We start from the raw sequence: 26,220 nt of genomic DNA on the forward strand, positions 1-26,220 counted from the left end.
GAGAACAGTGTTATTTTATCTGTGGTCTTCTGTAAGGTTAAGGTGTTTTCCCAGAAGGGTGAGAATTTTCAGAAAGATATTTCCTGTAGTTTCCCTACCTCAATAAAAAAGTTTCAAAATATAGTTTTAATAATTTAAACAATTAAATAGAAATTAAGACATAAAATATATAACTAAGAATGGTATTTCCATTAAATTACAGATATCCTGTATCATACAAGGAGTCTTTAAACACGGTACTGATACAAGAAGCGATCCGGTACAACAAACTATTGACAATAATTAATAGTTCTTTGCGGTGAGTTGTCAATCTATGATTTAATTCATAATTCGCTCACGGCGATCAACTGTATATATGACTAGCTGCCCGGACAGACTTCGTTCTGTCAAAAGTTTATATTTAAAAAAAAATGTATGAAAACCTTCCGTGGGCCTTAAATAACATTAAAAAATCTGCCGAATCGGTCGAGCCATTCTCGAGTAATGCGCTAGCAACATTCATTTTTATTTATATAGATTATTCAAATGTCTGTCATTGGACAACACAGGAGTGAAATTTAGCTCTGTCTGTTGTGTGTAAGACGTTTATTATTATTTGTTTAGTTATTTGGTTTTTATAAACCGACTTCAAAAAAAGGATATAATATAGTAATCTTTGTTTCAATTTTATTTTATAGAAACCTTTCGTGACAATAACGAACACAAAAAAAGAATAATCCATATCAATGCACTTGTTCCGAAGTTATGTGTGTATACATATTACAGAGAATTATTTTTATTTATATAGAAAGATAAGATATAGATAGAAGAAATATAGACAAAAAACGGAATCTTTATTGCATCAATTCAACACACAAAATTTTTACGTAGGTTGATTTTTCCTTTTGCGAACTTCCGCTGTGTGTGCTGCGTAAACAATTAAAGTTTCACGAAAATCATGTATGACAGAATTGTTCCTATTCCACGCGGACGGAGTCGCCGGCAGAAGCTAGTATTATAGCCTTCTCTATCGTTAAATGGAATATCCAACTCAAAAAGAGTTTTTCAATTCGAACGAGCAGTTTCTGAGATTAGCGCGTTCAAACAAACAAATACACAAATTGTTCTGCTTTATAATATAAATATCTTAGTGATAGATAAGTAATGTGTTATACGTAGGGACCTCCAAAAGGCCCTGAAGGGTCTGGTAGTGATGTCAGAGGCGCTCGAGAGTATGGCAGGTAGCTTGGCGAGAAACGCTGTACCGGCCTTGTGGAGTGCACGGGCCTACCCTTCGCTCAAGCCGCTGGGTTCGATGCCTTGTCTATACATGTAGTAATAGCCTACTTGATCCATTCGTTTCTCATTTTGTATTCAAACTTTTTACCTAACTACCAAAAGCAGGATAACGGCCACTTACATAGACTAGTAGATACTTGTGGAACTGTAATGGGGTCACTGATTTCCTTTAATAGCTCTTTGAAAAACGCTTAAGCTCGACTAGAGTTTGCAACTCAGAATCTACTCACGCTGTGACTTACCTCAGGCGAATAATAAGTGATTTTTGGCTAGGATAAACTTGTTTGTTCAAAATCTAATATATAATGTAACATAGTCTTAATATACATTTAACGCTCTTGTCGTATTCTGTCTTTAGTCCGATGTGAATATCAAGATTTGGGCAGAAACTTCTTCTTTTCCCCCTTTCGTTTCCTTATTGGGTCTTCTTTTAGATTCTTACCATCCGTGTTTAAAGAAATACCGTTGTTATTAAGTTAATATATTACGAAGAGTAAGTCTGAATACGAGTTCATTCTTTCATTAGAATATATTGCCTGGATGCCAGGAACACGGGCGTAAAAATAAGTTTAGTGAAATTTCTTCCTTTGTGTCACTGATTTGTTCTAATTGTATTCTCTAAATAAATAAAAAAATTAAGTCATGGTATTTTTTCCTTTTGTGTTAAGAAAACCAAGGAAACTATAAATTTTATGTTACTAATAATAACTAATGTACTAAATATCAAAGTTTGATAACTCGTTACAGTCATCTTAACCGTTAGTCTACAGATGCATTCTAACTAGCTTTTGACACACACCAGCTGCCTGGGTGAAGGACCTGTGTCTCCGAGTCCAGTTCATGCAGCAGTGGGCCGAGGGTGGTATCCCGAAGGTGTTTTGGATATCAGGATTCTACTTCCCGCAGGCGTTCCTCACTGGAGCTTTGCAGAACTACGCCAGAAAACATGTCATCGCTATTGATACTGTGGCTTATGCTTTTGAGGTATTATCTTTATTCACATTTTAATGTAAAAAATACAAACACTTTGTTCTGCTCTCCTGGTATATATTTAAGTTTATGATTTGATCATTTTTGATGAAATTTTCATTTGAAAATCTGTATGGATATTTGCAAAAATTAAATTTTATTATGCATTATAAAAATAAACGCATCCGTAATTGTTAACTTTTTCTATTAAATATTTTAAATTTATAAACAGTTTTCTTGTCCTCAGGCGCTACCAGGTCCCCCACAAAAGAAGCCGGACGATGGATGCTGTGTCAGCGGTTTGTTCCTAGAAGGTGCGCGATGGAATGCGACAGATATGGCCCTCGAAGAGAGTCGTCCTAAAGAGTTGCATACAGGTAAAGTGCCGTTTTGTAAAATATTATTAAAGAGAAATATGTCTTCTATAATCTAAATCTATGTTTGTATGTATGTATCTATGTATGTATTGTGCTGTATATGTATGTGTATTTGTACTCGATAGTTGATATTGTTCTAGGTGACACTAATTGTCACTTCTCTGTGTGCACTTCCCTACCGCTTTTTCACTACGCTGTGTCATACGTGCCCAAAGGTTGGCTGGAAGAGATCGCTATTCTAGCGATAAGACCGCCTTTGTACACTGTTTTTTTTTTTATTTATTTGTAATATGTTATTGTGTTGATTGTTATTGTGTACAATAAAGAGTATGTAAATCTAAATGTATCTAAAACCAGAACAGAATCACCGGCTGGTCCCAGGGCTATAATAAAGCACTATCCCTTCTCCACAACAATTCCACAATGTCCAAAACCCGTCTCCAGAAATGGCCATAGTCTACTTGAAACTACTATATCGCTGTCCATTCTTTATCCTTGTCCTTCTGCACAAATCTTTCACAACATTATTTCTCCCTAAGAATAATTCTGCGACTGTTTCCTAAACATTTGTGTGCTGTGTGGCTACGGCACTAAAGGATTTAGCCACCCCCTCTCTTCCCGTGGGTGTCGTGAGAGGCGACTAAGGGATAACAAGGTTCCACAATCACCTTGGAACTTAAGAAGCCGACCGATGGCGGGATAACCATCCAACTGCTGGCTTTGAAACACACAGGCCGAAGACGGGCAGCAGCGTCTTCGGTGCAACAAAGCCAGCCCTGCGGTCACCAACCCGCCTGCCCAGCGTGGTGACTATGGGCAACACACACGAGTTCACGTTATTTTTGGCGTAAACTTATGGAGGCCTATGTCCAGCAGTGGACTGTATAGGCTGTAATGATTGATTGATTGATTCCTAAACGTTTTCCCAGAAATGGCTATAATCTACATGAAGCCGGAGCAGAACCACCGACTAGCGCCCGGCCTGTACGAGTGCCCCGCATACAAGACGCTGGTCCGCGCGGGCACGCTGTCCACCACGGGCCACTCCACCAACTACGTCATGAGCGTCGAGCTCGCCTCGCACAAGCCGCAGGCGCACTGGATCAAGCGCGGCGTCGCGCTCTTCTGCGCGTTGGACTACTGAATGTTCTACAACCTTCTAGAACTATGTCTTAATAAAGCCTAATAAAGTCATTACTTATTCAAATGTTTATTTTATTTGCTTTGCTTTGTCTTGGTTGGATTTGGCCAATCCAATCCATTATTATTTATATGATCTTGCTTTGGACTACTGAACGATGACCGTTTTTCTAAAACTGTTTTAATAAACCAATTTGCTATGGTAGTTAATTCCATTATTTCCTTGAACTAATTACAAAAATTTTCAGAATTAAAATCAAAAATTTCGATTATTTTCAATTTTGTTTTCCTTGATTTCTAAACATTTTTTATTAAAATACTAGCTGACCTGGCGAGCTTCGTATCACCTTATTTTTTTTAACCGACTTCCAAAAAAGGAGGAGGTTCTCAATTCGACTGTATTTTTTTTTTTTTTTTTTTTTTTTTTTTTTTATGTATGTTACATCAGAACTTTTGCCCGTGTGGACCGATTTCGACAAATTTTGTTTTAATCGAAAGGTGGTGTGTGCCAATTGGTCCCATTTAAATTTATTCGAGATCTAACAACTACTTTTCGAGCTATATCTAATAATGTGTTTTTACTTGACGCTTTTTTCGTCGACCTACGTTGTATTATACCGCATAACTTTCTACTGGATGTACTGATTTTGATAATTCTTTTTTTGTTAGAAAGGGGATATCCCTAGTTTGGTACCATGATAAGGAAACCAGGATCTGATGATGGGATCCTAGAGAAATCGAGAGAAACTCTTGAAAATCGATTTTGATAATTTTTACATTAATCGAAAGCTGATGTTTATCATGTGGTCACATATAAATTTTATTGAGATCTGATAACTACTTTTTGATTAATCTTTGATAACGCGTATTTACTTGACATTATTTTCGTCACCTTACGTTGTATTATACCTCATAACTTTTTACTGGGTGCACCGATTTTGACGTTTCTTATATAAATTAAAAGCTACTATTCGTCACGTGGTCCCATTCAAATTTAATTGAGATTTGATTCGTAATTTGTGAGTTATATCTAATATTGCGTATTTACTTGACGGTTTTTTCGTCACCCTACGTTGTATTATACGTTATATCTTTTTACTGGGTGCACTGATTTTGATCTTTTTTGTATAAATCAAAAGCTAATACTTGTCATGTCGTCCGTTTTAAATATGATTGAGATATAATGAGCAATTTTTGAGTAATCTTTGATGACACGTATTTACATGACGATGTTAAGACGACTGTGGTCATGTTCAATACTTTGCCACAACGCCATCTATCAAAATGTAATGAAATTACTTCGTTCACTATCGATCAAATTACAATATTCCACTAGAGTAGAGAGTAGCAGTTTATTCGTTATAAATATATTTGAGCTTTTAATTTTTGAGTTATCGCTAATACTGGGTATTTACTTGGCTATTTTACGTCGACCAACGTTATATAAACCTCATTACTATTTTACTGGGTGGACCGATATCGATGATTCTTTTTTAATCGATAGGTGGTGCTTGTCATGTGGTCCCATTTAAATATAATTGAGATTTGACTCGAACTTTTTGAGCTATATCTGATATGGCGTATTTACTTGACTGTTTTTAGAGTTTTCTCCTTAAGAATCGATTTTCATTTAAGGCCCCGGAATGAAAAAATTGAACAGTAAAATCTACTGAACGAATGACCTTGTTAGAGATGGCGTTCAGACGTTTTCTAATAACGCAATTAGGTTCCGATAGATGGCGTTATTGCATTCATTTATTTACAATTTGATATAGTAATAATATATTTCTTAGACTAGTAAGCCTTTTTGTGCCTATTTAGACAGTTGATCTGAAGGGGTAAACTCCAGTCGTGCATCGGAGCTGTGTGAAAACATGAACATTACATATTTTTAATAAAAAAGACATAAACCGTAATTCAATATAAATCCGCTTCAACTAAAAAACCCGCCGTAATAAGCGATGTCAGCGCTTCGCGCGAATCGACGACGGGCCTTTTATGAAATTTCTGCCTACAATCGCTAACAAAATGTTAGAAATAACAGTAGAACATTATATAATTCTACAATTTTATAATGTCGCGTTATATGGAATACGAACAAAGTATTACTATTTTTTCGTCGATCTACGTTGTATTACTCTTCGATGTAATTGAAGTCGGTTTTTTTTTCGTTTGCGAGCAAACACAATTATCTGAAATATAATAATAACATAATATCTATACTTATTATAAAAATAAGTCCCCCGGCCGCGTCTTTCTGTCCTCCTGTCTGTCCTCCTGTCTGTCCTCCTGTCTGTCTGAACGCGATAAACTCGAAAACTACTGAACGGATTTTTATACGGTTTTCAACAATAGAAAGAGTAATTCTTGAGGAAGGTTTAGGTATATAATTTATTATGCTTTTATGTAAATTAGCTGAAATACGGCGACAAATGTTGAAGAGGTCGCAAAAAATCTCGCCAAATGGGAACTTTCCACGCGAACGCCGCGTAAACTAGCAAAGATACAGTTAAGTAATGTACTAGAGAATTCAAAATCTATAAAAATGCTACAAAAAAGTCCGCGATAGCATATCTCTATCTCTTACGGTTGACTTACAATAACCACTTTTATGTTAACATTTTTAATTAAAAACATTACGTTATTTTCAAAGCTATTTTCTTTAGTTCGGTATTAATCCTTATCCAAATGAATATGTTAGTTAGCTTAGTCATTTAATGCAGATTAAAATTGCTCTTTACACTAAATCAATCAGATGAATAGTTTTTGAGATATCGTTGTTAGAAGTAATTAGTAGCGAAACATTTTTAATGCTTGGCGAGCATTGAGATGCCTACGGCGAGTCCATCCCCTCTGCCCCGCATCGCTCGACCGCCTGCTCAAGCTATATAAACCGGGCGATGTAGCGCGCGATCCGCCATAGTAAACAGACTTTGGTAGCAACTGAACGCATTGCGTATATCGACTGTCATCGGCTTACTACGGGTATTGCTGTTCGGCATTAAATCTTGCTATTGGTTCCTATTATTATGCTATTGTTAGTTTTAATTAATTATTTTCATACTTAGTAGGTGGTGTAAGAAACCTTTCAGTTTACTTTCTTCTTTTCGTTTGGTTATTTCGTTACTTTTTAAATAACCAAGTACCTTACTTTTCCGTACTTGGTTGCTATAAATAGATTTTTGTAAATAATTTTCGTGAGTCTATTTAAGTTCATGTATATTCCTTAATTAATTATTTTCATACTTAGTAGGTGGTGTAAGAAACCTTTCAGTTTACTTTCTTCTTTTCGTTTGGTTCTTTCGTTACTTTTTAAATAACCAAGTACTTTACTTTTCCGTACTTAGTTGTTATAAATAGATTTTTGTAAATAATTTTCGTGAGTCTATTTAAGTTCATGTATATTACTTTTTTGTTACTTGGGTGTTGTAGGGAAGTTGTTGTAAATAAATATTATTTAGATTCATTAAACTGTTTCTATTAAGTACCTCTTTATTCAATTTCTTATTAAACTTAGGTAGATAATCATGCCGAGAAGAAGGCCAAATATAGGACGCAGTACGTCTGCTGCTAAAAGACTTCGTTTGAATCGGAATAGTGAAAATAATGAAGAGAGAGAACTGCGTTTATCATTGGACCGTGAAAGACATATTTCGCAAAGACTGCGAGAGTCTTCTGCGGAACGTAACGCACGTTTGTCGTTGGATCGTGAAAGACATGTTTCACAAAGACTGCGCGAATCCTCTGCTGAACGTAACGTACGTTTGTCGTTGGACCGTGAAAGGTATGTTTCGCAAAGACTGCGTGAATCCTCGGCAGAACGTGATTTACGTTTGTCGTTGGATCGTGAAAGACATGTTTCACAAAAACTGCGTGAATCCTCTGCTGAACGTAACGTACGTTTGTCGTTGGACCGTGAAAGACATGTTTTACAAAGACTGCGCGAATCCTCTGCTGAACGTAACGTACGTTTGTCGTTGGATCGTGAAAGGTATGTTTCGCAAAGACTGCGCGAATCCTCGGCGGAACGTGATGTACGTTTGTCGTTAGATCGTGAAAGACATGTTTCACAAAGACTGCGTGAATCCTCTGCTGAACGTAACGTACGTTTGTCGTTGGACCGTGAAAGACATGTTTCACAAAGACTGCGCGAATCCTCTGCTGAACGTAACGTACGTTTGTCGTTGGACCGTGAAAGGTATGTTTCGCAAAGACTGCGTGGATCCTCGGCGGAACGTGATTTACGTTTGTCGTTGGATCGCGAAAGACATGTTTCTCAGAGGCTACGCGAATCCTCTGCTGAACGTAACCTACGTTTATCTTTAGATCGTGATAGACACAATGCTTTAATGGAAACTGAAACATCTGAGAGAAGACAACTCCGACTACAAAACGATCGTATTCGGCACATAAATTTTAGGAATAATATGCCAACTAGTGGAACACAAAATAATAATAGATGGTCCAATAAAGAGTACTCGGCAATGAATTACAGTACAACAATTGATTATCAAAATTATCGTATCGTTTGTATAGGTTCTCCTTCCATTGTTTGTCAATACTGTTCGGCACAGAGATGGAAAGATGAGTCAAAAGGTTTATGTTGTTCAAATGGTAAGGTAAAATTAGATGAAATAGGTGCTCCACCTGAACCTTTAAATTCTCTACTTGATGAAAGTCATCCAAAGCATACAGAATTTATGCGTCATATTCGGCGGTATAATAATGCGTTCCAGATGACTTCATTCAAAAGTCAACGAGTAGTTGAAAACGGCTTCATGCCAACATTTAAAGTCCAGGGCCAGGTTTACCACCTTGCAGGTAGTCTTCTTCCACAAGTTCCTGACGACCATAAGTTTTTGCAGATATATTTTATTTCCGATCCTGAAGTTCAAGCAACGACTCGATGTAATATTAGTAATAGTAATTCAAGAACACCACTTGATAACTCTATAGTCAGGTCATTGCAAAACATGTTGCATTTGCATAATAGATACGTACAATCTTTTAAAACTGCAATGGAAAGTATCTCTCTCGATGTCCCAGATTACAATGTAGTAATTCATGCCAGCAGGGTACCTGACGGTGAACACCGTGGACGGTATAATGCTCCTTCTACCAGTGAAGTAGCAGTTGTCATTGCTGGACAACAATTTGACAAAAGGGATATCGTTCTTCGAAGCCGCGACGAAAATCTCCACATAATTTCCGAACTACATCGTTCATATGACAGTCTTCAATATCCATTGATGTTTTGTCGAGGTGAAGACGGATACACAATTGATATTCCCCAAGTTAATCCTTCTACAGGAGACAGAGTACAGAAGAAAGTTTCATGTATGAATTATTATTGCTATCGTTTAATGGAACGCCATAATCATTATAATGTTTTACTAAGGTACGGAATGTTACTGAATCAATATGTTGTAGATCAGTATGCTAAACTAGAATCAGAACGTTTAGCTTTTATACGAAATAACCAAACACAATTACGCGCAGAAAATTATATACACTTACAGGATGCTTTACATTCTAATGAACACACGACAAACAATATTGGGCAGCTGGTAATATTACCGTCATCTTTTACTGGCGGACCAAGATACTTACACGAAAAAACTCAAGATGCCATGACCTATGTCAGGAATTACGGGAAACCTGACCTCTTCATTACTATGACCTGTAATCCTAATTGGAAAGAAATAAAAGATAATCTGCATTCCACCGCAACACCTCAAGACCGATATGACATTTTAAATCGTGTGTTTCATTTAAAAGTACAAAAACTATTACACTTAATAAATAAGGTAAACGTATTTGGTCCGACACGCTGTCACATGTATACGGTGGAGTGGCAAAAACGTGGGCTGCCACATATACATTTGCTTTTGTGGCTGACAAATAAAATCAGGCCCGACCAAATTGACACAGTTATAACGGCAGAATTACCAGACCAAGACGAAGACCCAACATTGTATGACATCGTGGTAAGGAACATGATTCACGGACCCTGTGGAGCTTTAAACCCTAACTCGCCATGCATGCATGAGGGAAAATGTTCAAAAAAATTCCCAAAACCATATCAGAGTCAAACTTCAACTGGTGATGATGGCTATCCAAAGTATAGAAGATTATCACCAGAGGAAGGAGGACGTAAGGCTGCTATTCGTAATTACGAAATTGATAACAGATGGGTAGTGCCTTACAATAAACTATTATTAAAAATTTTCGAGGCGCATGTTAATGTAGAACTTTGCAGTTCCGTGAAATCAATAAAATATGTCACTAAATACATCAATAAAGGAAGTGACCAGGCTACGTTTAGTTTACATTCTACAAATGAAGTAGAACAATTTCAATCTGGCCGCTACATTTGTAGTTCTGAAGCACTATGGCGGATTATGTCCTTCAATATTCATGAAAGAGCACCAACTGTCACACACCTCGCTGTTCATTTAGAAAACGGACAGCGGGTGTATTTCACTGAAAATAATGTAAATGACATTGTGAATAATCCAAGAGATACTACTTTAACAGCGTTTTTCAAACTATGTGCAGAGGACGACTTCGCAAAAACTCTGACCTACGACAAGGTGCCTGCCTATTATACCTGGAATCAAAATACGAAAAAATTCCAACGACGAAAGCAGGGGGCGGTAGTTCTCGGGTACCCTGGCGTGAGAAAAACAGATGCTCTTGGAAGGGTGTACGTGGTACACCCTAATAATGCAGAATGTTTTCATTTGCGGTTGTTACTCCACGTTATAAAAGGCCCTACTTCGTTTAGAAGTCTCCGCACTTTTGAAGGTGTAACTTACGACACATTCCAAGGGGCTTGCAAAGCTATGGGCCTCCTCGAAGATGACAGTCACTGGGAGAGTACGCTCTCTGAAGCAGCCATATGCTGTTCACCAAAATCACTTAGGTGCCTTTTTGCCATTATGATATCGTTCTGCCAAATCACGGACCCGCATCTTCTTTGGCAAAACTATCAGGAAAGTATGTCCGGAGATATACTGCAACGCAGACGACAAGAACTGTCATCAGATGATATAGAGTACGACCAAAATATTTTTGATGAAGCTTTAAATGAATTAAATAAAGAGGTCGAATCTCTATCAGGTAAAAGTATAAAAGATTTTGGTTTTAACTTGCCGTTAAATTCAAATCTTTATGCAATGAACAACATCGAGGATTTACGAGAGACTGACTATGATTACACCCAACTCTTACAGACAATTCAAGATGAACATCGCTTAAATCCAGAACAAAAAATTGTTTACGACCAAATATTGTCATCAGTTAATAGTAATGAAGGGAAAATGTTCTTTCTAGATGCACCCGGGGGCACGGGTAAAACATTTATAATTAATTTATTATTAGCAAAAGTAAGGTCTGACAGAAAAATTGCTCTTGCCGTGGCGTCGTCCGGTATTGCAGCCACACTTTTGAAAGGCGGGCGAACTGCACATTCCACTTTCAAACTACCTTTAAAAATTTGCAGTGACGACGTCTCTAGCATTTGTAACATCTCAAAACAGAGTAAAACAGGTAAATTAATGCAGGATTGTAGCTTGATTATTTGGGACGAAGCTTCCATGTCCCATAAAGCATCAGTTGAGGCATTAGACAGGATAATGCGCGATTTACGCAACAGAAATTGCCCAATGGGTGGCTGCACCGTTTTGTTTTCTGGAGACTTTCGTCAAATTTTGCCAGTCATAGCAAGGGGGACTAGAGCTGACGAAGTCAATGCATCACTCAAAAGATCTTATCTTTGGCCACATATTACAAAATGTGAACTTAATACAAATATGAGAATTTTGTCCTCCAATAAAGACAATAAACAATTTTCAAATAACTTACTTCAAATAGGTAATGGTGCATTTCAATCCGGAAATGTTAAAATCAATCTTAGTAACCTATGTGCTTTGGTTCAAAATGTGGAAGAATTGGTTGAGACCGTATATCCCGATATTACTAATATAACTACAAAGACTTTATGTTGGTTTAAGGAAAGGGCTATATTGGCACCTACTAATGAACAGGTTGATAAAATTAATCATTTAATTATTTCCAAGTTTGAAGCACCATCAGAGATATACTATTCAGTTGATACAGTTTTGGATACCGCAGAGGCAGTACATTATCCAACTGAATTTTTGAATTCTTTAGTTCCTCCCGGAATTCCTCCACACAAGTTAATATTAAAAGTGGGTTCACCAGTGATATTACTTAGAAATTTAAATCCCCCAAAATTGTGTAATGGCACGAGACTCAAAATAGTTAAATTAAAAAACTTTCTAATCGAATGCACTATTTTAACTGGCTGTGGTACTGGTGATACTGTTTTAATTCCCAGAATACTGATGATTCCCTCCGAATTACCCTTCCAATTCAAAAGACTGCAATTTCCAATCAAATTAGCCTTTGGTATTACTATTAATAAGGCACAAGGCCAAACTTTAAAAGTTGCAGGAATAGATTTAACTGATCAATTTTTTTCTCACGGCCAGTTATATGTTGCCCTTTCAAGGGTGACATGTAAAAATAATCTGTTTGTGTTTACTAACAATCCGTCAGAAGTAATGAACGTTGTGTATAAGGAAATATTTCAATAGAAATATTCCTTATACACAACGTTTCAAGTAAAAAGTATTCACTTTTAAATATCCGGTGCCTACCTTACAGCTTCATTATCAACAATGTGTAGATATCTTTGTCATCACATATACTTCTTTATCTATACCTAAAACACTGGATGTGTCTATAATATGCGAGGAGTTATTTCAATTACTCTAGGCTCCCATCACCACATCCTGACCTGGTTACTATAGGACCAGCTGCAATGTTTACTCTTTCAAACATAATAAGAATTATCCAAGTCGATACACTGGCCTCGAAGTAATAGGGAAACATAGTCATTATTGGGGAGTTTCGACGATGATATGATATACCTAATCATCGTATTTTTAAAAACAGACAAACAAGTTACACATAAAAATACCAAAATCGTCATAGGTTTGCCTATAATATTTAAGAAGTTCCTGCGATTTCACCAGGATCCCATCATCAGATCCTAACTGGACAATGGGACCACCTGCATACGCACCATATATTAAAAAACATCCCTACGAATTGAGAACCTCCTCCATTTTTGAAGTCCGAAATCCACACGGGCGAAGCTGCGGGCGGAAGCTATCTATATAAATAAAAATGAATGTTGTTAAGCGCATAACTCGAGAATGGCTCGGCTAATTTTTTTTTTTTTGTATGTTCCTTAAGGCCCACGGAAGGTGTTAATACAAAAAAAAATTTACTATTGACAGAACGAAGTCTGTCCGGGCAGCTAGTATCAAAATAAAATATAGCCTATCTTTTAAGTTGGATCGAACTGCACATGGTGTGCGAATTTTATTATAATCGGTTAAGTGGTTTAGGAGTCCATTGAGGACAAACATTGTGACACGAGATTTATATATATTAAGATTTATTTAGAAAGCGTAGTTGAATAGATATTAAAGGTACGGAATAAGTCCAAAAGCAATGTTGACTGAAATTAAGTATGCATTTTGTTGAATCAACACTCTTAATCTAAAATACTTATACAAGTAAATCGTCTGATAAAATCTCTTAAAAACCTTTTTACACTCGAGAAATAAAATATTTATCTTTATTTTCGTTTAAATTAAATATTAGTAGTTTTGTAAAGAGATTTATTCGTCCAAATCGAGAAATTATCAAGGGAGCTATTTGGGAAACGATGCCGTCCATCATTGTTGTGACCATTACCATCCCACCCTCGGGGCAGTTTTGTCTGATATTTCGAATATATTTAAATTCCTGTCTTTTTTTAAAGCTTGACGTGGTATAAGTCAAATGTAGCTATCAATCGTCTTTAAAATTTTGTTAGTATAAACTTTCACGGTCACTATTTATTTATTTATTTATGGATTACAAGTAAAAACTATACTGAAAAGATATACTGGTATAAAGTATACATATACAGGGTTCTATCATTATAATATAAGTTACTAGCGATCCGCCCCGGCTTTGCACAGTTGTAAAAACTATCACTGTTCCTCTACTATATTATGCATGTATTATACATATCAACCTTCCTTTGGAATCAATCAAAATCCGTTGCGTAGTTTTAAAGATCTAAGCATACATACAGAGGGATGCGACTTTGTTTTATACTATGTAATGATGATAGCTCTAGACTAAATGATCGCATTATCTTCTATTTGAAAGTACACTTATATTCTTTTTGAAATTCAGTTAAACAGAGAGAGTGTCAAAAGTGACTATAACTAACTTCAAACTGGAACGTCGGTACATTAAATTTTTTATAGGTATATATTGCTTGGTTATTGGTTTTTGATCTTAAAATAAAATATATTCAATAATAAATAATTATCATCATTAAGAAAAACCTATATGAAAACAGAACTGAATGAGGGCTTATTTGACCACACGACGCACTGTAAGAAGGTCCTCTATGAGTCAATATAACCACATGGCACACCAACGAAAAATACACTAAAAATCCTTACGCAGTGAACGTGTTAACGTGTTCATTGAGTCATGGTGGGGAGACCCACAAGGACAGATATAAGAAAGAAATATTTGTAGAAATCCAATATTATTTCGAGCGGGAATATAACCCGCAAAACGTCGCTGTTTTTCAACTAGCACCATTACACCAAAGCGGTTGTTACACCAGAGCGGTTGTATATCCTACGCTTAACTGTTACATTAATTTCTATATAACGAAATTAAATATAATTTAAAATACGAGATTCTGCGCTAACAATAGTCATCCGCGCCGGGTCAGCTGGATGCCCAAGTTATGAATTGGTAATTCTAGTCTATGCAAAGCACCCGCCGTACATAATACCGTTAAAAGCAATCGATCGCGCAAGCACTGCGGAATTATCGCAAATTACTTAGATAAAGTTAGCAATTTGGGAGGATTTCTATAACTAAATAGCCTCAACGGGTCTCTGAATTACCGGTTTGTTCTTAGGTTTATTTTTTATAGATTTAAAAAAAGGAGAAGAAACTCAATTCGTCTGTATTTTTATGTGTGCTACCTCGTAACTTCTTACTGGTTGTAATGACTTAAGACTTTTTTGATTCAATAGCTACTAGTACTTGCCGTATGGTCCCATTTGAATTTGAGTAAGACATAAGAAGTAATTTTTAAGTTATTCTTAATAATGTGTGTGGTAACTATACTTGTTAATTTGTGTGGTACTACGACGTAAATCAAAGTTTTTTTTTATTCGAGAACAACCAAAATTATTCCAGGTACCTTTAGCTTTGTTATGCTTATGCTCACGTTATGTAATCTTAAATTTAAACTAAAATTTGTTTGTTTAAACGCGGTAATCTTAGGAACTGTTTAAATTGAAAAATTCTTTTGTGTAGGATAGCCAATTTACCGACGAAGTTTAGAATTTTTTTAATTGAGGGGCATAGCTAGTAAGTCCGTTCAATACGAGACTCAGCGTATCGAACATATTATTAAAATAATTGTGTTTGCTCGCAAACGAAAAAAAACCGACTTCAATTACATCGACGAGTAATACAACGTAGATCGATGAAAAAATAGTCAAGTAACTATGCGTTATCAAAGATAACTCAAAAAGTAGTTATCAGATCTCAATAAAATTTATATGTGACCACATGATAAACATCAGTTATCGATTAGATTAAAAATTATCAAAATCGGTACACCCAGTAAAAAGTTATTGCGGATTTTCAAGAAGTTCCCTCGATTTCTCTGGGATCTCATCATCAGATCCTGGTTTTCTTATCATGGTACTAAACTAGAGATATATTCTTTCCAACAAAAAAAGGATTATTAAAATCGGTACACCCAGTAAAAAGTTATTGCAGATTTTCAAGAGTTTCCCTCGATTTCTCTGGGATCCCATCATCAGATCCTGGTTTCCTTATCATGGTACTAACTTTGGGATATCTCCTTTCCAACAAAAAAGAATTATCAAAATCGGTAAATCCAGTAGAAAGCTATGCGGTATAATACAACGTAGGTCGACGAAAAAAGCGTCAAGTAAAAACGCATTATTAGATATAACTCGAAAAGTAGTTGTTAGATCTCAAATAAATTTAAATGGGACCAATTGGCACACACCACCTTTTGATTAAGATAAAATTTGTCGAAATCGGTCCACACGGTCAAAAGTTCTGATGTAACATACATAAAAAAAAAATACAGTCGAATTGAGAACCTTCTCCTTTTTTGGAAGTCGGTTAGTTAAATTTGTTTTTGATTTCTAGGTAATTAATTATATATATTTTTTAAATACTTAGATTGTATCTAATTTTAACGAAATCTTTGCATATAGAAGTAGAGCCCGCAGTGAAACGAGAATACCATTAGTATGTAAAGAGCTCTTTAGTTGTGTCTTCAAATTGTATATTCAGCGGATTTTCTTCTTGTCAGAGTAAATATACGCATATTCAATGCAAAATGAATTAAATATGTTAAAATTTCAAGTTTTCGTTATTTTGGGGTAGCTACTTTTACTTACAATATTATGTGGTGTCATGGGACACCAGGTAGGAACAAAGTTCCTACGGATAGTATAGAAGCAACACAATTTGAAAAAAAAAAAATGTTGAATTTTATATATTATATTTTCTAGTTCTTGATTTTTTTTTTTTTAATTTTTGTTGATTGGTTTTTAATTAAGTACATAAAAGTATTTAGGAAATTTAGTATTTTAGAAAATAACAAATACCGTAAAATAAAATAAACCAAAAAAATAATAATAGTAATAATAATTCAAACTATTAAGTGAAATAAAAAAACATATGTCTTTATTTATTTTTATCGACAGTATAAAATTACATAAATAATTTAAAAAAAAAGTTGACTAGTAATATTTTAGTTTTAAAAGTCATATTATACAGTCGTGTGACTGATATTACGTCACTTCCGTTATATATTTTTCTTACGGTTTTAGTATCACATTTTTTTCAGTTCGGTCGCCCAGTCAAATGTCAAGCCTGCCGTAAGGAACTTCGTTCCAAAAATATTTGTTTTCGGTCAAGATGTATGGCTTCATGGGTCTTCCCACCTCGGAGAACACGTATAACGATCGGTCCTAGTCTTTATCATGAACACGTGATAGATCGTTTTTCACGGGAGTAAGACATCAACCAAGCCACCAAAAAGCACCACATTTAGATCCTGTTTTAGTTTATAGATAAAATCTGCTTACTCTGTTATAGTTGCTTATTATGTTTTTTTCTAATCTTTCTTAAATGACAGATGTCGTCAAAATAGAAGATTATAATTTTCAATTTAAGAAATTATATTCACCATGAAATATTGAAGAAACAAGCAAAAAATGGCTCGTAAAGGACAAGTTACTATTCAAGAAACGGTGGAAACGAATGAAGAATTTGAGGAAGTCCTTAATGCCAATTATGATAAGCTTATTTGTAAGTTTTCATTGGGACTATGTTAGGCCTGTTCTATTCCCTTCACATTAATTATGTTCAGTTTCATTATTACAGACTTCAAAAATCTATATAATATATATGTCCATTGTTATTCACGTAAAAAAAAGTAGTGACTCATCGCTGTGACTTGCCTTAGTCGTGCCCCTTGACCAATAACATCGTAACAAAATTTGAAAATGCAGTTAGGTTTACCGTCTAAAATATACATTTAAACATTTTCAAATGTAGGTATGGAAGTGTATTCTGACTTTTGTGGACATTGCCTGGCCACTGGTAACGCTATCCGAAAAGGTAAACTTGAAATAGGGCAAGATCGTATAGCAATGGTCAAGGTTCGTAAAATATTTATTTTAGAGCAACAACTTTAAAAAAAATAGCATTAAAAAAATCATGGGCTAGTCTTTAGATTGAGAGTCGTCGAATTAATTTTGAAGTTGGTTGCTAGGATTTTTTTGTAACGAAATTATGCCGACAGACTCTCAAATTTTGAGCTTAGATAGGTTAGGTAAAGTTTTTTATTCGACGGCTCTTAATCTAAATACTTATATATATTTTAAGAAAATATTGTGACGCAATAAAAAAAAATATCGATTTTTTGTGTATTTGAAGTTTATTTAACAACATTTCAGGCACTAGCTGATAAGATAGATGCTTTATCAAGATTCAAGAACAAAAGTGAACCAACATTTCTTTTCATTTCGGTAAATAAATACAATACATCAACATTACATTTATAATTTATTTATTTATTTATTAATATTATTTTAATATAATAATATAATAACTGAGTAGAAGTTTGCTTGAATTTTTACTCTGACTAAATACAACGGAAACTTCCAGAAGGGTAAACTAATACGTGCAATGTTTGGAGCGAATGGATTGGAATTGTGTCGAATAATAGAAGAGGAAATGTTACAAATGCAGCGTGAAATAGACACTGGCATAGAGCGACCAAAACAAGAGATAAATGAATTATTACCAGAAGAAGCTGTAAATATTATTTTGTCTAAGACTTTTTTAAAATCAAAATATGCAGACTACTTTTAACCAGTTCTAAAATTCGCGTGAATTTCCAGGCAAAAATTGAAGAAGACCTAAAAGTTGAAGAGGAAATGCGTGAATCCGCTGAAAGACTTCGTGTATTAACGCTAGCTGCTAGAAAGAAGAGGGTCTGTGAACGTCTCTCTAGATACGTTAAAGGATTGAACTTTATACTCTATTGGCCACATTGCCATAAAGCGCATTTAGATTTGTATGAAAAGTGGGATTTGATTAGTAAGTTATTCTAGTCAACTACTAACGCCATATATTTTCGTTATACTGTTACTTACGTTTTACTGTTATAAGCTTGTACCTTTTTTTTCAAAGCGTACGGTACACGAGGGTTTGCTCAAGTATAACTCATCATCATCATCATCATCATCATCAACTGAGGTAGAGCACAGCAGGAATTTCCTGCTCAAAATATGGAGCAGCCCGACTGGGGTAGTACCTCGACCTTACAGAAGATCACAGCAAAATAATACTGTTTTCAAGCAGTATTGTGTTCCTGTTGGTGAGTAAGGTGACCAGAGCTCCTGGGGGGATTGGGGATTGGGTCAGCAACGTGCTTGCGATGCTTCTGGTGTTGCAGGCGTCTATAAGCTACGGTAATCGCTTACCATCAGGTGAGCCGAAAGCTTGTTTGCCGACCTAGTGTCAAAAAAAAAAAACTGAACTGCCCAAATGAACTGAATGGTACGCCTTATAGTGAGTGGTTACCGTAGGCTATGGATGCCTTCGTCACCAGCCTGTAAATGCGTTGCCCTTCCCAGGAACAAGCATCTGCCTCCAGCGATTCCTACTCCCCAATCCATGTGGTCCGAATTTTGATTCGCCGCGGTCTTGTACTTCCACTTTAGCGTTTAAGTCTCCCAAAACAAAGTTGTAGAAGGCCGAGTAGTACCATGTATGCTCCCATCCATTATCTTATTTCTTGGTATAGGTCTGTAGTATTCTTATTATCACAATGTCGATATGTTACGCCGTATATTTTGCTTTATTTAGAACTATATTAAATTGCATTTTCCTAGATGTTCAAGTGGCGGGTAAGGAAACTATGCAGATGACTGAAGAAGGTATTAAAGAGGCGTTATACATGAGTGATGTGGACCCAAACGAGGCCTGCATCCATGCACTGATGAACGGAGAAGCTCTGATAGTCCTTTTTAAGATGTTTGATAATGATGATCGTGACTTTGTCAGTTAGTTTGATAAATAATGATTTTTATTGCATTTTTAAAGATGTAACTTTTTAGATAGGTGGAATCCTTTTCCTGGTGATAGGTTGAAATATTTTGTCTTAATGAATCTTTAAATTTTCTTTGAGTTAAATTAATATTGTAGCTTATTACATTATTGTTAAAAATTTATTTTCTACTCTAAATTACTTTCTTTCTAGAATTATTATGAATCTTGTAATAAAGACATTAGCCTATTCTAACCAGTACAATTTTTTTTCATGATAGTGAAAGTTTATATTATTATAAATTAATGTTCTAAATAATATGATACAATGCATTTTGTCTCATTAAAATTAACTGATTAACTCATTCTCTCTTTCAATTATAATAACAGAGCTAATGCGACACACACTTTACGAAGAGATCCCAGTACCTAAAGAGGACGTTCCTCCAGAGAAGCAAGTTCCACCAATACCAGCCTATGAACGTTATGCCACTGTCAGCAAAACTGCGAGGGAAGTACGCAGAGAGAGATATGAAGCTAAAATGCAGAAGTTGGTGCGTATTGTACAACATACACACATATTAATAAAATTCATGTTACCCCTACGATCACAGTTATAATCTCTCCGTATGACAATTTTTTTAATAGGCCATACAATTTTTTGCCATGATTTGAGTATTTCTTTTTCTCGTCGATTCTCGTCATATTGATTCAGATTAAAGGCATACTCATCCAAATTATGAATCTTTGTAAATGTCTCGATAAGCAAAAGAAAAAATAATAATAATTTCCAAAATAGATTTCGTAAAAAATAGTAAGCGAAAACAACTTCGTCAGCTATAAATTTTCTTCAGGCATATGATACATTACTCATTCACAAACTTAGTTGAAACTTTTTACGTCTTTATTACATTACTTGGAAAAGTTTCTTTTTATCTTTTTTTTGTAATAAAAATACTTTGTAGTTTGTGGACCGTGCGAACATATTCTTAATTACACTTCTCACTAACAACATAAGTTCAACTAAATTTTCTTAACTGTGTAACACACCAACATATATATAACAAAGTAAAGTAGTACACAGCTATGATTAATTGGATAGTCTGTAGATGCAAGGTTATAATATAATTTTAAATTTGTTAGCAACGGCTACATAATTATATGGGCTACGTCGTTTGTACACATACAAATTTTAATACCTATGTGATGTTCATGTGTCATTAATGCTCGATAAGAATTGATAATAAAAGCACATAGTAAGTTGTAAGTACAATTTATTAGACTAGGAAATAATAATAATTATTTTCTATATTTTAGAAATATCACTAATACATAGTTAAAATAAAAATAACTTATGATTAGCGTGAAGAAAGAGAAGAACGGGAGCGATTGGCCGCCGAACAAGCTCGACTTGCGAGAGAAGCTGAGGAAGAGAGACAGAGAATAGAGAAGCAGAGACAAGAGGAGGAGAGAATTGCTAGAATTCAAGCTGGGGTAAGCTTTGAATAGTTTATTTAAATATTTTTAATTTTATAACTGTTACATTCTTAAACATCTTCTAGATAAGACTCCACATTAGCCTATTACGTATTTATACATAAGATAAATAAAGATCTTAATTTAATTACCTATATAATAAACTTTTTCAATCGATATACCATTCTGATACTGGCAGATGTGAGATCTGTTATCAAAACTTGATTTATTATTACTGATTTATAATTTTTTCTTCAGTTGCCAGCAGAGCCCGAACCAGAGCCGGGGGAGGAAGCTGTTGAAGGCGAAGAAACAGAAAAGGCTGAAACTGAAGCGACGGAAGAAGTAAATATTTAGTTATCCTAATCTTATATAATCTTTTCTCAGTATACTGATCTTTTAATATTCCAATAACTAAATTTGATTAATTTTAATTGTTCATAAAATAAGACATATTTGATGTTAACAAGGACTTAGAAAAGTTTTATTGGGGACTTCTAATGGAATAATTTAATGAACGATAATGATCAACATATAATATTCGTTGTTTGAAATATTGAAAATTGTGCTTAAACTTCATGAGAAAATTTTCACTTACCTAGCAAGAGCAGATAGAAGAAGAACAAGTAGAAGCAGAAGAAGAGTTTCATTCTGACGTATCTATAGAAGGAGAAGACTATATTCCACCTGGCGGGCTCTTAGTGCCAGGATTATATTCACCGCCGAACGAACTAGCTAAAGCCAATGGATTAGCTTACTTTTATCCAAAGGTATAAGAAATTGTTACATTTTTTTATTATAGTGCTTTTTATTAGGCTTACACACGTGATGTGATAGTTACATTACTTACCTGAAAAAAAAAGATATGTAGGTATGTAATGGTATTTCTAAAACGAATTATAGTACTAATTATCCTCCCTTGTTCCTCACACTCCCAAAGGTTCTTTATATAAGTGTTCTTTATACGTTTGGGTGAAAATCTATTATTTAGCACTTTGCATTCTTTCTTCTTTAAAAATATCAGGAATGGTAAATAATTTGCATGTTTATAGTAAGTATAAGTATAATTATAGTTTTTAAATATCCCAAAATAACTTGGATCTTACATTAGGAAGTAATTATTTTATTATTCTGCTGTTTCTCTCAAGGTCGTGGAACAAATAACACCAATAGAATCAGAATATCTTCCTCCCCACGTCCTGGTGATGTTCACTATTGACAAGCGCCAGGAAGTTAAAGAAGTGATGGAACAGTTTCCCGGTGAAATTCTTAACGTAAGTTTTCCGACACTGACAGCTTGCAATAAATATATTAAACATATAATAAATATGTAATAATCAGTGTTTTTTTGCTTGTTTTTTTTTTAATTTTTGTTGACAATAATTATTGAGTCAATAAAAAATAGCAAGATGGTAACTAAAAATTAGTTCAGATTACCAAAATATTATTAAATCTATGTAAGTTTAATTTTTTACAGTACGGCATCTTTGTAGGAGACGACCCACATAATGCAGAACATCTTGCCTATACGATAAAACAATATGACAAGATTACGAGAGTTCGAAAACAGTAAGTGACATATAAGTTTTAAAGGTATTAATAAGGGACCGTGAAGTCACTAATCATGACTAATCGTGATTGCTATTTTGAAGTTTTTTTTTATATTTCGTGACGATATAATAACGATATGACTGTTTTTATCAATGTTAAATAAACTATAATATAAAATGTTGATTCATTTAGCATAAAAAAAATTAACTGACTTCAAATAAAGCAAGTTCTCAATTCGACTGTACTTTTTTTTTATGTATGTTACCTCATATTTTTTACTGTGTCTACGATTTAGATGATTCTATTTTCATTCGAAATCTTGTGCTTGTCGTGTCGTGTGTGGTGTGGTTTTGAGTAATCCATGATAATGCGTATTTGACCAACTATTTTTTGACTACCTACGTTTATGATATACTAACTCGTCTTATTCGTTTGCGAGTAAATAATTATCGATTTCAGCAAAGATCGCCTCGCGGTGATGGTGTCACGAAAACGCAGTCTCCCGCTCCTTCAGCTCGCAGGTCTAAACCCTTGCTACATCAGTCACGACGTGGTCTCAGGAGAGAAAGACTGTCTGACACTCTTTCCAGTGGGTTATGGAGACGATTACGAGGATGAAGAAAGTGTAAAGGAAGAAGAGATTAAGGTAGAAGATATGTGTATATATATATATATATATATATATATATATGTGTGTGTGTTATATATGTGTATATATATGTGTATATATGTGTTATATATGTGTGTGTGTGTGTGTGATATGTAGTTATGTAGGAAAAATTGTTCGATGTAAATTTTTTAAATGTGCGTTTGTTTTGTTCTTCAACTTAATTAAATGAATAAGTAAAATCAGACAAAATCACGAGCAAAATCTTGTTTATTTATATATATTTAGTTATATATAAGTATTTAGAATACTGAGATTCAGATGACGAGTGTAAATTTACTACATTGCGGTAAGGTTGGTAACATTTGACGATGAATAATAGCTGTTGGAGAAATACTTAATTTAATGTACAATTTACTGGAACATGTTCAGCCATTAGAATAGTATTACAATGAAATATAGTATATGCAGAATTTATTACTGCTGTTTTGACATCTCAACTCACTTAAAAAAGGAGAAGGAAATGTGTGACTGTTTTTTTTATGTGTGTTACATCCTAATTTTTTCTGTGTATCATTTTTTTTTATGCAAAGTTGGTGCTTGTGGTATATCTATAATATAAAAATGAGTCGCTGAATGTGTTGCTAAGCGCAAAACTCGAGAACGGTTGGACCGATTTCGCTAATTCTTTTTTTTAAATATTCCATGAAGTACGAGGATGGTTCTTACGGAGAAATATTAAAAAAAAAAAAAATTAAATTTACTGAAAAAGTCTAAAAACAACACTTTTCTATACTCCCTATTTCTATAAAGATTTGTGATAATACTTAAAAGTCACTGTTAGGCGATACGAAGTTCGCCGGGTCAGCTAGTTCCTACTAAAATTTTGTCGAAATATTATGAGTACCTTTTTAATTGTCTTTAATAATGTGTGTATCAAAATAATTTTCGACAGCCTACGTTGTATTAATTTTCGTGTAAATTTAAATTGTTTTTTGTTTCGTTTACGAGCAAACAAAATTATGTTAAGTTCCTGTGTACAAAATTATTATTTAACATTTAGAAGTAGATATATGATTGAAATGATCAAATTAGCTGCTGGATGATAACGTAAATTATAAATTGTTTCAAAATACTTTAATCATGAATGTGTATGTCAAAGTGTAAACAATTTTTAATTTAAAAGTTGAGTAAAAAGAAATTAATACAAAATCCCTTATAAGAATTATTAATGAAGTCTGATGATAAAACCTTTGAGAATTTTACCTTTAAAATTATATTTATTAATTATTATATTTTGAAATAATTAATAACGAATTTTCACATTTATATTAAATTGAACTTTTTGAACGTCATTCATTTGAAAGTAATTAAACAATGTCAAATTAGCGAGTAAATATTGTTGTTTCAGGAAATTGTGGCGGAACCGGTCGCGGAGCCCGAGGTATTTGTTGATGAAGTTTCATTGAGTTTGTTAAATTTCGTAACAAAATTAATAATATTATAAGTGATAGGTCTTTTAACGATTAACGTTTGAAAATGTCGCTGTCGTTTAAGACCCTTTTGACATTCTACATTATCATTTCATTATTTATCAACTGTTTCAAGAATAGATCGTTCAGTCAATAGCAGTGCTTGGCCTTAAATATGTGTGCGTGTTTTTATAAATATACAGTTTTCATTTGTGAATCATTGGAATATAATATCATCGGCTTGTACTAAAGGTCTTACAGCGAATAATTGAATAAGCTCTCGCTTTGTTTTTCAATGAAATATAATGTTCAAATAATATTATATTACAAATAATATAATTTATTTAACAACTAGCTGTGCCCGCCACTGCTTCCGCCTGGCATTAAAAAAAATCTTGTTCAGCTCATAGAGTTACAAAATAAAAATATTTCTACAATAAATGTAGCCTAAGTAACTCCTTATTATGTCATCTATCTGCCAGTGAATGTCCCATCAAAATCGGTCCAGCCGTTTCAGAGATTAGTTGGAACAAACAAAGACAGACAGAAAGACAAAAATTTTAAAAAATGTCATTTTGTTACATGTACCGTGTAGTAAAAAGCGATTATCTTAATATTACAAACAGACACTTCAATTTTATTTATTTGTATATTTAAGAATATTTGTAAGGCCATAGAAACAACTGTGAACGTAAGCTGATTGCTGTAAATAGTCCAATATGAATTAATAATAACTCAATCTGCCCGCAAACTTTTAACTATATTGGCAACCAGGTCTTTTGCATCCAGGAGGAAGGTTGAAGTTTGATTACTCTGCTCTACTGTGGTTGGCGGATATTTTCTTATTATTACTCGCTATCAGATGTCTATGATAACGACGGGTCTTTAATACGTACACTGTAAAGACGATTGGAAGTTATTCGAATTGAATCCGTGATTGTCAGCATTGAGGTTTGCTCAATATATCGATGTCATTGATTGTTTCCATTTAATTAAATTTATTATAGTAATTTGACATTGCTCGCACCAAAACGGTTGTCTATATAAATAAATATAAATGTTGCTAAGCGCATTACTCGAGAATGGCTCGACCAATTCGGATAATTTATTTTTTTGTATGTTCCTTAAGGTCCACGGAATGTTTTAATACTTACTTTACTATAAACTATTGGCAGAACGAAGTCTGTCCGGGCAGCTAGTTAAATAAATAAATCTATAATTAATAATAAATTTACGTTACAGCAAGAAGAGGTGGTAGAACCAACAGGAGAAGAAGAAGAGGAAGAAGATGAAGACTGATCTAGAAAGATTTATAAAAACGTGATTTTGACTTCGATGGGGTTTATTTTTAGTATCTTAAATTAAACAGCTTAGTATATTATTTTAAAATAAAATAAGTTGTTACAAATGACATTTTCATTTTTTCCTGCAATTCGATTTAGCCTGTAACATACCACTGCTGCGCATAGGCCTTGTTTCCATGAAAAGTCGAACCTGAATCTACTACGCTGCTCTACTGTAGATTGGCGGATATGTTCCCTAATGTGAGTAATGATCGATGTCAGATGCCTACGATAACAACCGGTATCGACAGCTTAACGTGCTCTCCGAGGCTATATGGGGAGAC

The 26,220-nt window shown here is 34.3% G+C and overlaps 3 protein-coding genes across 3 annotated transcripts in view; all 3 read left to right on the top strand.

Annotated features, from left to right (window-relative positions):
- Positions 1 to 3,831, top strand: part of LOC123667501 (dynein axonemal heavy chain 1-like) — a 103,502-nt gene extending 99,671 nt beyond the window's left edge. The window contains exons 82-86 of the mRNA XM_045601392.1: positions 203 to 298; positions 1,159 to 1,289; positions 2,081 to 2,262; positions 2,495 to 2,624; positions 3,554 to 3,831. Of these exons, the coding sequence (XP_045457348.1) occupies positions 203 to 298; positions 1,159 to 1,289; positions 2,081 to 2,262; positions 2,495 to 2,624; positions 3,554 to 3,768 (754 nt within the window). The 3' untranslated portion in view covers positions 3,769 to 3,831. The remainder of the gene's footprint in view (positions 1 to 202; positions 299 to 1,158; positions 1,290 to 2,080; positions 2,263 to 2,494; positions 2,625 to 3,553) is intronic.
- A 4,202-nt stretch (positions 3,832 to 8,033) lies between these two features.
- On the top strand, positions 8,034 to 12,385 carry LOC123667417. The gene is made up of 3 exons (XM_045601321.1): positions 8,034 to 8,069; positions 8,501 to 9,524; positions 9,708 to 12,385. Exons 1-3 carry the CDS (start codon positions 8,034 to 8,036, stop codon positions 12,383 to 12,385), a joined length of 3,738 nt encoding a protein of 1,245 aa, XP_045457277.1.
- A 4,761-nt stretch (positions 12,386 to 17,146) lies between these two features.
- LOC123667419 lies at positions 17,147 to 25,892 on the top strand. The gene is made up of 15 exons (XM_045601322.1): positions 17,147 to 17,240; positions 17,490 to 17,593; positions 17,891 to 17,962; positions 18,102 to 18,251; positions 18,338 to 18,536; positions 19,334 to 19,504; positions 19,878 to 20,041; positions 20,850 to 20,981; positions 21,222 to 21,308; positions 21,566 to 21,733; positions 22,112 to 22,237; positions 22,441 to 22,532; positions 22,974 to 23,160; positions 24,533 to 24,565; positions 25,836 to 25,892. The coding sequence occupies exons 1-15, from the start codon at positions 17,147 to 17,149 to the stop codon at positions 25,890 to 25,892; spliced, it is 1,836 nt and encodes a 611-aa protein (XP_045457278.1).
- The last annotated feature ends 328 nt before the right edge of the window (positions 25,893 to 26,220 follow it).

This window comes from Melitaea cinxia, chromosome 28 (genome assembly GCF_905220565.1).
Source record: "Melitaea cinxia chromosome 28, ilMelCinx1.1, whole genome shotgun sequence".
Taxonomy (NCBI): Eukaryota; Metazoa; Arthropoda; class Insecta; order Lepidoptera; family Nymphalidae; genus Melitaea; species Melitaea cinxia.